Raw genomic sequence first — 13,960 nt, 5'->3', positions numbered from 1 at the left:
GGCGTCAGTTAAGTGACGCCTTGGGGGTGAGAATGGGCTGTGAATAAAGCACAGCTATTGACCAATCAGAATCAAGGATTGTGACTAACCGTATCATAATTGTATTTTTACTGTAAAGTTCTGGCAACCACAGCTGCCAGTTTTTTTTTTTTTTTTTTTTTACAGTAGATTTTATTATTATTTATTTTTTAAGGGTATCTGACAGCTCATCTGTGTTCTAAGCAAAATAATTCCAAGAAGTCCTAATATTCCTCGTGGGTTGTATCTCATGATGACTGCACCCTTATTGATATAGTGGAGAGTTTAAGTACACACAAAAAAGCAGCTTGAGTAAATATGTATTAAGACAAGCATTTAATTTGTCACTCACTAATTTTATCTGCCAGACCAGCAGGACTGCATGTCTCCCTGTTGGTGTCACGTTCTACTGCTCAGGTTTGACAGCGTTCATTTAATTTAATATCCACTGATATTTGTGCATATTCAGTAAATGAATGAATAAAGCACAAGTATACATGCCAACACAACCACTACATACATATTCACTGATATTAAACTTTCAGTTAAACTTTCAGTTTTCACCTGTGGTGAAAATCAAGTTTTTAAATGTATATGTATAACATGCTTTAAGACAAAACAATTTAAAACAAATTACAAAAAAAAAAAGACTAGGTTTTTAAGGTTTGAAGTCACTGGTGTTTCTGATGTGTCTGCATGGTAGCTCACCTGGAACAAGCACTGCTCTTGTGATGTGGAATGTATTCGGTACGAGTCCAATAAAACACGTCACAATATAAGAGCTCAAAGACTTGTAGAAGCAAGCAAAAAAAGGCACGGTTGCTGCAGCAAATGCATTTCTCTCACATTTGTTATAGTTAACACTGTCAGTTATAACTATAGGGTTTAAAGTAGACAATACGTTGTTTTCAAACACGACAGAGCATATTCACCTTTTAACGCCACTCGCCACAGCAGCTGTTACAACCAACTTAATGAAATATTGCCGGATTCACATCAGTGATGATCGGTGAACGTGATTTTAGGACATTTCACTTTGAAAGTGCTGGGAAAAGTGCAAGAAGCAAAATATACAAAATATTACAATTATAACTAAGGGTTTCCTGAATTCAAGGAGTTGTTGTTGCTGGGAACAGTAGTGCACATGTTGTCCTTAATTAATTTCAAGTGTCCATTAGTGCACTAAACTATGGCAACAGCTGAAATAATTTGTCCAAGGGATTTAATTTCTGATGACTCAATTACCATTCACATGGAGGTTATTTACCCATCTGATTAAGTCCACATTCCTGTATGACCACAGATCTGGATTGCATTCATCATGAGCAGTTCGTAGCTCTGTACAGACAGCAATCTGTCATCTCACTCTCAGCAAAAGCTCTGACCAGACTTCTGCTCGTCAGAAACGATTCACTGTCACTAAAGGCATGACTAATATTGGGAAAACAGCTGTGGGGTTATGAACCAGAATAGGCTGATTGACTGACTGAAAGTCATGTTTGTTTATGCTAACTGTCAGTATGGTACAAATCCCAACCCTTAGTTTAGCTTTTAATTTTCTTCTTTATTTAATATGGATACATGAGTGACCAAGAAGATCTCTTTCTGCAGATAAAATGTCCATTTGAAGAGATTATATACAGTCATTACTAAATTCACAGAGCCCAAAGCTATTTTTATTTTTAATTTTTTTTAATTGGTGGGGCTCCTAGAAACTAGGCTTTAGAATACCTTTACAGGGCCCAAGACAACATTCACAGTTGTCCCACCATGGTGACAACCTTCTATACAATTCTGTGATAACCATCCAGCATATCAGGGGCATCAGTTAATCTGGATGTTTCAGATTGTGTCATTAGACAAAGAATGGGTGACTCCTGCCCAATCAGTTTTGACAAAAACTTTTTTAAACCTACAGTTCAATAAATCAACTAGAAATATTATAATAGTCCAAAACAAATATTAGCTAGAAGTTGATTTAAAAATTACAGTTTTATTGGTCTTTGGCTAGTTACTAATAACTAAATCGTGTATAACCTAAGTTACTTTAAAAAAAATGGAATATTATAGACAATTGGGTATCCCAGTTGTCTATAACTATTCCATTATATTCATAATGAAATACAACTATTCCACTCGAGTGACAGACTAGCTGCAAAAGTACTGGTGACTGGCTGGATAGACACTCGTCACTATTAGAATAAGTGCTAGTTGAATGTAAGTTACGAATGAAAAAGATACTATATTAGTTATTCAAAAATAAAAATACTAGTCATATAAAAATAGATACTAAATAAAATGTTAGAATTGCTTGCAGTATTGTTAATGTTTCAATTTCTTACTGAATATTGTGTAAAATAAATGTCAATTTTGAAAATGCATTAGCCTAAATCAGCCAGTGGCCATGGAAAACCCCATCTGGTGGTTTCTCTCCATGAAGCTGCTGCCTGACTGTGGGATTTCCTCCTGCTCAAGCATTTATTGGTGGAACAGCAGGGAATTCCATGTGGATGTTGTCCCGACCTTCATCACGTTCTTAAACAGTCAGAAATACAGGAAGGGTAAGATTCTCTAGAATCATCCAGAAGCGACGCGAGGAAGAGCGACCATGCCCACATCAGGACCCATGATCCCATGATAATGTCAGCATTACCTAACTCACATTACAACAGCAATGACAATCGATCATATGCGTTGATCTATCAGTGTCTGGAGTAAACACAATTGCGCAGGTTGGTCAGATTTGAGGTTTGTTAGGATACAGAGGTAACGTAGGGTCTTACCTGTAGGAGCAACAGCTGCTGGATCAGGAGTGACTCGGTTCGACAGCTGACTCGTGTATGAACTCTCTAAGCCCAATACCGCAGAGATGACGAGTCCACGCAGCAACAGAACCGCTGCCCCGGACAAGAAAGTCATGGTGTGCAAAAAAAGCTTTCAACGAATAATAAATGTATTAAACAAGAGATCACACAGTATTTTCACCCAGTGGATCGTCAAAACGAATCACAAGAATGAAACGTGTGATTTCAACAGTAGTTACACAGAAATCAGCGAGTTTAAATACCCGAAATAAACGAGATCCAACCTGTAAAAATTGTAGGCAAAAACAAGTAATCCAACCTAAAAACGATCTAAAAAAATGCATCCACACTGTCCAAGACGTCAAAAGAAGATCGCGAGGTTAAACTCCATCCAAAAGAGATGGTCAACTCTTCTAATATGACACATTGAAATAGACATCAGAGCATTCCGACATCAGATACACCGGACTGGGTTGGAGGATCTGGCTGTATCCCACTTTAGGATCCAAACAGATGAGTGCGAACCTGACGTGGAATCCCCTGTTTTAAATCATCGCCCAATGCTTCCCTGCTACAAAATACCATGAGTCCAATGCGAGATCAGATCCCAATTCTACACGGGAAGTAAACAGTCACGGTACATCCACACAAGAGCCGGCAGATATCCAGCATAGTAAACGCTTCTTAGAATGCTTATGTGTCAGATCCCGGTGTTCCGTTTAATCCAAATCCATGGGGACCATCCGAAATACACGCGTGTGCCGTTCATGTCCAATATTAAACCGAGTTTAAATGTCAAGTCCGCATGACTGCGCCTGAAATGAAGGGCTCAGGTCTGCCCACTCTGCCTTTGCTATAGATGCAGAAACTAAATTCAGGGGGCGGAAGTCCGTATGCAAATCATTTGACAACAGGACGCCGGCTGTTTAATTCTCCCTCTTCGGCGATCTCGTCTAAAACTCTCATTTGACACAAAGCCTGCAGCTGGTGTGAAGTTCACACTGTGAACTGACCGGGCTGTGTGCTTGGCAGACTATCGGTATGCAAAGAACACGAAAGTTGTTCGGGAATTCTGGCGCCTCCCGGAAACAGCCCGCTCTATTGTTCATCACTTCCCACTTTTATTTCAACCATCGCGACACGCAACAATTTACACCCTGAGAATCATCCGAGACAAGTTTTCCTCCTCGCTGTGGTCTGCGATTGGTTCATCGGTCCCAACATGGCACAATCCGATTGGTTGACAGCGAGAGAGAGAAGTGAGCTTTGAAGGCAGACCGCGGTTGAAAGAAGGCAGTCAAATGTTTTCTTGTTTTGAGGGTTAATGTTCATTTGGAATATGAAATACAAAAAACACATTCTGCATACAATGGTGTGCATACGATTCAGTATTAAAGGTGGCGGTTTGCTTTATGATTTAAATGAAGTATATTGCCCCAGACAATGTTTTCATGTTTCTAGGGTCATTCCAGAATTGAATAGCCTATGGACAATTGTTGGCTGTGCAAAAAATGCAGTCAGTGTGTAAAAACACTTGTCCTGAATATAAATATAATATATATTTCCCCCCAAAAAATATGTTCTTATAAAAAATAAATATTAAACATTATTAAATATTATTTTTTAAAATCATAGAAATATTTAAAATAATAGAAATGTTGCAATAAAGTTATGTCCCACAACATACGTGCAACCCTGTTTTTTTTCTGTTTTAAATAAACTCTGTATGAAACTTGGTATCTTTTAGCCTGTCAAGTATATTTATAGCGCTTTTCACAATATAGATTGCATCAAAACGTGCAACCCTGTTACCGAAACATATTTAGCCTAGCAGAAGAAGAAAAAACAGTGAGGGACATGATTCACAGGAAATGATTCTTCTTCTTCTTCTTCTTCTTCTTCTTCTTCTTCTTCTTCTTCTTCTTCTTCTTCTTCTTCTTCTTCTTCTTCTTCTTCTTCTTCTTCTTATTATTATTATTATTATTATTATGGCCCAAGTCTTGAAAAGGCGAAGGCCCTATTGTTTCCCTTAGCATTATTATTACAATTAAATTATTTTACTACCTTTTGGGCCCTAAACTGGCTCGAAAATTCCTGAAACTTTGCAAGTTTCAAAACCCGCGGCCATCAGGGCCGGGCTGAAGGTACCTGGGCGTGGCAGGGGGGGCTCGAAAACGGGGTCCGAAAACTTGGTCCATAAATCAAACAAGCTTGCATGTAATAATATGAAACTCGGTACACATATCATGATCGGGCTGAACAACTTTCGTGCTCTAAGTTCTGTGGCGAGGAAACGAAATTATGGCGAGAAATGTGAAACAGGAAGTGTGTTATAACTTCAGCATACATTAACCACATTAACAGCATACATAATCTTTATGAAACTTCAGCAGTGTATTCGTTGTAAGAGGCCGATCACATGGATGTGACTATTGTGAGTCAAAGACTATTGTGACTATTGTGAGTCAGACTAAGACCAGAAGAGTCTGCCGCAGTTCTTCTGGTCTAGTCTCTGTTTTTTCTGTTTCTTCATATAATTTCAGATGCACTCGATGATGGTGAGATCCGACCTCCGTGTGGAGCATTGGCTGTTGTCAGAATCCTTGTGCATTCAAAAATTTCACTGGATTATTACAATTAATGGCACAATTAATGTCTGAAAATGTAAACAGATATTTCCTACTGAGACACTAAGACAAAATATATAAATAACTGGCTTAAAACCATTTCTTTGAGGCGAAAATACTAGTGTGCCTAAGACTTCTGCACAGTACTGTATATATATATATATATATATATATATATATATATATGTATGTATGTATATATGGTAGAATGCCAAAACTTCTCAGGCGCCTTCAGCACTTCGTGGTAGTCTAGAGCGCACTCCCCGCTGAGTCTCAAAATGGACAGCACTGCGTTCGCACTTTGTACTTTTCATAAGGAGCATGACATATTCGAACATGAATATACTATAAACCAGAATATGTGTTTGGTCTATGAAAAAAAAATGTTAGTTGTGTAATGGATGAGTATTAAAAATCTAATTCAATAGTTTTTTGATGCTATCTAACCCTACCCTAGACCTAACCTTACCCGCGTCATCTAACTGACGCTAAAGGTAAAGCATCAGTTGGATGCACCCTAGGATCGTCATCTAACTGACGTTAAAGCGTACCCTAAAATGTCGGATGTTGACGTATGGTCAAAAGCGTCAGTTAGATGACGTCTTGGGATGAGAATGTTTTGCCTTACTGTATATTTTGCGCTTATTTTCAGTTTCACTCTTTTGTTCATGTCTTCATGCTCAACAAGAGTCTTTATTAAACGGAGCTAAGAAGCTATACTCTGACTCTCTTGTGTTTCATGATGGGAGTTGCAAAATTGCTAAATCATTAGGAAGAAAGTACGTAGCATACGAACGACTATGTTACATAGCAAGCTGAGTTACAAAAAAATTCAAGCTGTCATGACTTTGTACCTGTTAAGCAAGAGGAAAGCTTAGTAACGTGGGACAAGTCATTTGAATCATCGCCACTTATCCCTCGTCCAGAAAACCAGTTTAAATCGCCAGAGAGATACATGCCCTAACATAGCAGAGACTAATAACAAACAGTGGCCACATCCTCAGTGAGGTGTTCATACCAGACTGAATGCCACAGCTTAATCCTCTTCAATATGCTTCCCAAGCTGAATCTGTCAAAGACCCCCCAATGACAGAGTTCGTAAGGTTTCTAGCATGTCGTGAATTGGTGACTACAGGGCTCCGCCAGTTCGACGACGACAGACCTGAAATTTTCAAAGCATGTCAGTCCTCATTCTTAAATGCCATAAAGGAGCTCAACATCTCAGCTAGCGAAGAGTTGGACCTTTTAACTAAGTGGGCTTTTAACTAGGCAAGGAATCAGCCATTATGTCAACAGAAATACATCTTATGCATGTTAACAATCCTCAGGAACCCTTGAAAGTACATAACAGACCATACCCTTTGAAAAAGTGTTGCACTTTCAGAGCCAAATCAATTGAGAAGAGAAAATCTTTCCTCCGTGAAAATGCAATATGCTACAAGTGTTGCACGTCCACTTCTCCTTTGGCTAAAGACTGCACGTTAACTGTCAAGTGTAGTGAATGCGAGAGTAATCGTCAGTCATGCACCCTGGCCCACCTTGTCAAGTGCCTGAGGATTTTACCCCACAATTGATCTACAGAGCAGAAGGAGATGACAATGAATTGTCAACATCCACAGTGACGTCACACATTAGGTCTTGTGCACGCTTAAGCCAAAAGTTTCATCAACACCAGACCTCTCATTCCTGTATCAAGTGACCCTCAGTCTCAATTCATCTTGACTCCAGCAATGCTGCTTACTCAGAAGGGAGCAGTCTCGCCTCCAACAGGGGAATTTGGTGACAGGAATCTTCTTCGAGAGAAACGAGAGAAATAGACCAGGATGTGAGATGTGTTTTCGGGGATCCAATCCCAAGTGGTCAGCCAAGATGCATTACAGTTAACTAGTGGCGAAGTAGATTTTTAGAAGTCGAGGCAAAAGTGAGCGGGCACTTTCAAGGAGGGACCTTCACTTTCCTACGTATTCATTTTAGCCAAAAGCACACAAACAGATTAAAAAAAACATGTCCAATGTTAACATAACTAAAATGTATTTATAATTGGCTCAAGCACTAAATACTGTTGCAGATGACAATAAATACTCATAACTATAAAGTTAAGCTGTGTAGAAAGAATCTCTCACGTCTCTTCAATTATGAATACAAAACACAGGTGTGAACTTTTATCAATTGTGAAGAAGGTCATAGGACAAACAACAGCACCAGAATAGCTACAAGGGCCTAAAATTAACACTTAATTGCCAAAAGCCAAATGCGAGTAAAAATCGGCGTTGGAGAGCATATGAAACTGTGTCAATCGCCAGTTGGTCGGTAATATTTTTATTAATTCTAACAATGCAATTTTGTGAGAACATGAATGTGAACAAACATGAAAGATGTTCGCGACAGTTGACGCACCAGAGCTGCGTCATCACGAAAGTTTTGAAAAAAGTATTGAAGCATTGAAAAAAAAGGGGAAAGAGAACTCAATTTGTTACTCGTTTTCGAAGCGTGCGCCCAGAATGTCTCAAATAGCACACCTGAAGTGAGCTCTCTTCATATTATTGCACTTAACAGGCATATTCAAACAAAATTATGTCATTATGTTTCGGCAAGTGACATGGTCTAGGAACATAAACAGTTGAGAAACGTGTATTAGTATATTGGTATTTAGAGAACAGCATTTATTTTAAATAGACATCTTTTAATATAAACGTTGTCAGTAATACATTTAATGCCTCCTTGCTGAATAAAAGTAATAATTTAAAAAATGTTATTGACACTATGTTAGTGTACTACCTACAGTACTTGTTAGTGTACTTGTACTTGTAACTAGTAGTTATAACATAAGAGTAGATACAATATCTGTAGACACAACATAAGAGTTTACAGCGTAGTCCAGCGTAGTCTAACGGCTTACACAATGAGCCGAAGACTCCTGGGGTGAGTTGCATAAACTGTGAAGATGAGTCTTACAAGTTAGTCAGCCAATTTTTTTCTTCAAGACAGACATAACTTTTTAAAGTTAGTTACATGAAAACATAACATACATTGGTCTAATTTGATACCGAACAGTAAGACTAATCACCCCTAACTAACTGCTATAGTTGTAGTTCTTAAGACACTGTCTTAACATAATGGCTATGTTTATGCAACTAGCCTCGGCTTGGAATTGAAAAGTGTTGCTGTTACCTGCGGGCTAAAGGACGGATTCTCTTTCACGTCAATGCAAATTATTAACAGTATTTTTTAAATAATTTTGCTTAAATATCACTGTTTTTCGAACATTTTCTAACACACAACTGCAAATTATAACTGATTTATAACAGGCGCAAAATGCCTGAGACGTAGCCTACAGCCTGAATAACTCCTAATTGCCTAACAAAGATGTCAATCAAACTCATGCATTATACAAAAACACATTTTATGTATTTTATTCTTTAATAAATATAATATTTGCGCAATAACTAGGGGGCCATATCATCATAGTTAGCGGACCTGCCTGTCAGGCCCATCTGTTGGCTAAGCCCCTGTCATTTACACCTGGTATTATCATGCATTTCAAATGTGTCTCCTGTGATCACTTGCATTTGGATTTCGTTGAGACCCTTCCCTTTTGTTTCGTCACATGAATTAGGGCATTGCTTCCTCCCCGAATTTAGTTTTTGCAGGGTGAGATGTCTGCACTACTGTTCAAAAGTTTGGAGTTACCTGGAGTTACCTGGCCAAGATAGAAATCTTTTAACATAAACATTGTCAGCGTAAATACATTTAATGCTTCCTTCCTGAATTAAAGTATTAATATAAACATTTTATTGACACTATGTTACATAGTGGTTACAACATAAAAGTAGATACAATATCTGTAGACGCAACATAAGAGTCTACATAGTCCATATAGTGATGGTATGAACCAGCATGTCTGCCATCCATCAATCTAAAGCTTTAATGTACATCTGCATTATCTGGATAAACTTAGTTTCAAAACGCTATCCGACCACACTGACATTTTTTCAAAAGTTTCTCATCCACACTGAAATGTCAGAAAATGCTAAATTAATCTTACAGCACATAACCCTGTAGCAAGCTCTGTGAAATATTAATAAACAATTAATAATCAATAACTTGGAGCCCTCATGAAAGTGTGTATCTATACCACAAATGTCATTTCTCGTGCCATTTATATGGCAAAAATAGTTTTTGCGTGTATATGGTACCCATTTTTCGTGTGCATATGATACGCACTTCATGGCGTATAATAGGCACAAACTCCCCACTCCGCTCCCCGTAGCATATGCAAAAAAAAAAAAAAACATTTTGGTGTAAAAATGTCACGAGAAATGACATTCGTGGCATAGATACGCATTTTCATGAGACTGTTGTAACTTGTTATAATTGATTATGAATATTTAGATCAGTTAATCGGGTTAACTTGATGTAGCTATACATTAACATTACAACCAATTACAAGACTTTATTTACTAGACAATAAACAAGACTTTATTTACTAGACTAAACATTTAAACTACTTAAACACACACATACATAGATAGTTTACCAAGGGAAAGAGAGCTTAAGCAGAATACAGGAAAGCAAAAAGTTATAGCATTGTTTGAAGTAGATCAACAGTCCGAGCCAACCATCATAGTATGCTTAATGCATCAGATAATGAGTCTATAAGTTTGATACTTGCACTAAACTGAACTAAACTGTCCTGATGCAATTTGTTGAGGCTCCAGTTGATCTTTGATGATGTGGTTTTGATGAGAGAGAACCAGTGGGAGTCAGAGGATCTTTGGTAAATGGAAAGACAAGGCTGCAGCCTGGTGCAAGCTTGGGGGTTCTTGACTAGTTCAGCATCATCTTTACGTTTGGAATTCTCAAGAAAGACCAAGAGAGCCAGAAAATTAAAATGTTATGTAATTTAACAAAAGGGGGTTGAAGATTGGTTTTTAGACTTTAGGCAAGTCATGTTTCAGACCAAAATAGTTCAGAAGAGAGAATGGCCACATAATGGAATGGAAAATTAGATACATGTTAAGACATTTATCACATGGTATATATATATATATATATATATATAAATTTAAAGGGTTCATGTATTATTCTCAGCAAGAATTAGGAGACTTTCTTTTGGGTGGTAAAACTGTGTCCTATTACAGGACAAAGAGTTCTGCCAGTGTGTTGGCTTGATTTGGGGGAAGTCTCACAGACCTTTGTTGGCATAGTGAGTTTGCTGGATTATTCATTAAATATAATATATCATTTGTGTGTGTCTGATTGGTCCAGACACTACAACACTCATAGAAAGCTCACTGAGATGATGCAGACAGGACAAGAGATAATCAATTATCATGCAATTCTTCTGGCAGAATCATTTTATTTACAAAATATCTCACCATTCACTGATGCGTCACACTCTGCTCTCATGTTTTGCTGCAGGACAACAAACGCGGGTACATTTTCTGTCATCTTTGCAGGACTGTGATGAAGAGTGTGTAAAGAAACACAAAGTAACTGTGTGAAAGTGAATAGCACATAATAATAGACACAATACCTGTGTAAACATGAATATCTATTGGTTCAGTATGACTAAACTTACATAATCGTTTTTAAATACCCACGTTTTCACAGTCCACACAAAGTGAAACAGTGTTTTCAAAAAGCTTCGTTTCCGTTGCTGAAAACGACGTCTGGGTGTGGACAGAAGGCCAAAATGGAGAGAAAAAGATGCGTTTCCAAACTAAAACGTATAGTATAAGACAATCAATTGACAAAAAAAAAAAAAAAAGGCAAAACAAGCAGTATCTGCTGGAAGGATGAAAAAAAAAAATCACAACAACCCAGCCAATTAGTAGCATGAACCAAATCAACAATGCACAAAACATTTGTAGGAATGAATCCAAGAATGTCTTTCATGTGAATGCATTGTAGAAGACAAAGAAAGAGGAACACAACAAAAGACAAACAAACAGGTTTAATGTAAAAGAAGCAATTAGTTAAACTTCAGGCATCCATGCACTTGTCAGTATAAAGTTTAAAACCGCTGATACCACTGAGCCAAATGCTTCCAAGCGCAGCCAGCAGCCATATCAGCCTGTAGCCCAAGACTAGTTTCCCACTGAAGCTCAGCAGGGCTGACCCTGGTCAGTACCTGGATGGGAGGCGTCCTTAGAAAACCATGTTTGCTGCTGGAAGAGGTGTTAGTGAGGCCAGCAGGGGGAGCTCACCCTGTGGTCTGTATGGGTCCTAACGCTCCAGTAAAATGACGGGGACACTATACTTTCAAAGAGCACCGTCCTTCGGATGAGACGTTAAACTGAGGTCCTGACTCTCTGTGGTCATTAAAAATCCTAGGATGTCCTTTGAATAACAGCAAGGGTGTAATCCCGGCATCCTGGCCAAATTTGCCCTTGGCCTCTGACCATCATGGCCTCCTAATCATCCCCATATACTGATTGGCTTCGTCACAGTCTCTTCTCCACCAATAAGCTGGTGTGTGGTGGGCGTTCTTCCGCAATATGGCTGCCGTCGCATCATCCAGGTGGATGCTGCACATTGGTGGTGGTTGAGGAGATTCCCCCTTCCATGTAAAGCACCTTGAGTACCCAGAAAAGCGCTATATAAATGTAACGAATTATTATTATTAATTAACTAAACACTAACAAAACATAAATGAGTGTTGTTATATGCAAAATATCACATATTGTGCTTGTAAAACAAAGTCAAATGCTTTCATATAATTTGCTAATATATTAAAGTCTTCATTTGATATAGACCTTATGTAGCCCCGCCCCTTTTCAGCGTTGCGCTCGTTGTCTTTTGACTTCCGGTCTGTATTTTCACAGCGATCTTGCATAGGTATGAATGAACTGCTGGTAAAAAAAATTCCCGGTCGACATTTGTTAAGACATCTGCTTTACAATGCTTATGATAAACATTACAATGCTCATGATAACTTTTGTTAAGTAAATCCACTTCACTAGCTAATTACTCCTCGACAGCAGCGATGCCATAGAAATATACAGAGCGACTGCAAAAACGGAAGTTCAAAGACAATATTCTGGTGCATAAGGTCTATAAAGAATGAATTTGTCTTTTTTTTTTTTGTGAACAATTTTTTATTTTTATTTTGTATTTGCTTTCATATTAACAAACATATACATATTCACCACCAACATACATATACACCAGAAACACAACATAAATACCTTCATTCTCTCACTCACACATCTCAACTTACCCACACACCACAACACACATATTCAACACAAGAATATGCATAAAATTGAACAATTTTTAACCTTATCTAATGAATTTGTCTTTTTATTGATGACTCGTTGGACTGCAAATAAACACATAATGAATTCTCTCAACAAGAGCTCATTTAACTTCCTGCATAAAGGTTTCAACTGTATGAGCAGGATAGGAAGGCAGTTATTACATGGGTCTAAATATATAAAGGTGCCCGCAGTGGAAATGTGATAGTGCCTGTCTACAAGAAATGTTTCAGCTAGAAGCAATGCTGTGGTGCACTCCACTGAGGGACCGCTAGGGGTGCACTGAAAGTCCGGTAATAATGGGACAGGGCGTGGGAAGTTGTGTAAACAGGTGGCAGATGTACCAAGACCAGCGTGAGGCAACGGGGAGTGAAAAGCAGGGCAGAAAATGGACAAGTGGCATAATTTGATACGAGGTGCAGAGGGAATGAGAGGGGCAGGCGGATAGATGGAGCAGATGTCAGAGAGTCGCTGGAGTTTGCTAAGCTGGGGTCAGCTTGAGTCATGCATGATGCCGACATTCATGGAGCTGAGTTCACTGTACGGCTTTCACTAAATAAACACATGATTTTAACATTGTTTCGCTGATGTCAACTTTATTCAAAAAGTAAAGTGGCCATATTATGCTAGTCAAATGTTACCTTGCTTTCATGCAGTGTGTATAGCTGTTTGTGAATGTAAAAGGTCTGCAAAGTTTTAAAGATCAAAGTGCACAATAAATAAAGGTGTTTCCTAAAAAAAAAAGAAAGAAAAAAGGATATGTTGTGAAGTCATCAGTAATTCCAGTCTCACTTCTTGCACAAACCATGTAGGTTTGTAGCTGAGGTCTAGCAGAGTTTGGTTTGTGTTGTTGACATGTCAAAAAGATGCTGTTTTTTTTTTGTGCTGCGAATCCACTTTGCATTCACTTCCAAAGGACTTGGGCTCGAATTGGGTAACACTTTATTTGAAGGGGTGTCCATAAGACTGTCATGACACTGTCATAAACATGACATAACACCTGTCATGAACATGAAGGAGTCTTTATGAATGTTTATGACTGTTGTCATTAAAGGATTAGTTCACTTTTGAAAAAACTTTTGCTGATAATTTACTCACCCCTATGTCATCCAAGATGTCCATGTCTTTCTTTCCTCAGTCGAAAAGAAATTTAGGTTTTTGATGAAAACATTCCAGGATTTTTCTCCATATAATGGACTTCAATGGGAACCGGATGGTTCAAGGTCCAAAAGACAGTTAATAACTGTTTCAG

At 38.3% G+C, this 13,960-nt stretch overlaps 2 protein-coding genes across 3 annotated transcripts in view; both read right to left on the bottom strand.

Moving 5' to 3' along the window:
- The window catches only part of stim2b (stromal interaction molecule 2b), a 73,346-nt gene extending 69,347 nt beyond the window's left edge, over positions 1 to 3,999 (bottom strand). The window contains exons 1-2 of one of the 2 annotated variants that reach the window (XM_089128630.1): positions 3,107 to 3,998; positions 2,802 to 2,915 (exon numbers count right to left, since the gene is read on the bottom strand). Coding sequence is in view for 1 of the 2 variants with exons in the window: in XM_039669288.2 (XP_039525222.2) it covers positions 2,802 to 2,937 (136 nt within the window). In the remaining variant the exon portion in view is untranslated. Of the gene's footprint in view, positions 1 to 2,801 lie in introns of both variants that reach the window. The other variant, XM_039669288.2, reaches the window with a different exon arrangement.
- Positions 4,000 to 10,793: 6,794 nt separating this feature from the next.
- Positions 10,794 to 13,960, bottom strand: part of tbc1d19 (TBC1 domain family, member 19) — a 29,959-nt gene continuing 26,792 nt past the window's right edge. The window contains exon 22 of the mRNA XM_089128628.1: positions 10,794 to 12,027. The gene's annotated coding sequence lies outside the window, so the exon portion shown is untranslated. The remainder of the gene's footprint in view (positions 12,028 to 13,960) is intronic.

The sequence above is a fragment of the Pimephales promelas genome, chromosome 1, assembly GCF_988280905.1.
Source record: "Pimephales promelas chromosome 1, fPimPro1.hap1.1, whole genome shotgun sequence".
Lineage (NCBI taxonomy): Eukaryota > Metazoa > Chordata > Actinopteri > Cypriniformes > Leuciscidae > Pimephales > Pimephales promelas.
The sequence above is the reverse complement of the archived record's forward strand: the minus strand, read 5'-3'. Positions and strand labels throughout refer to the sequence as shown.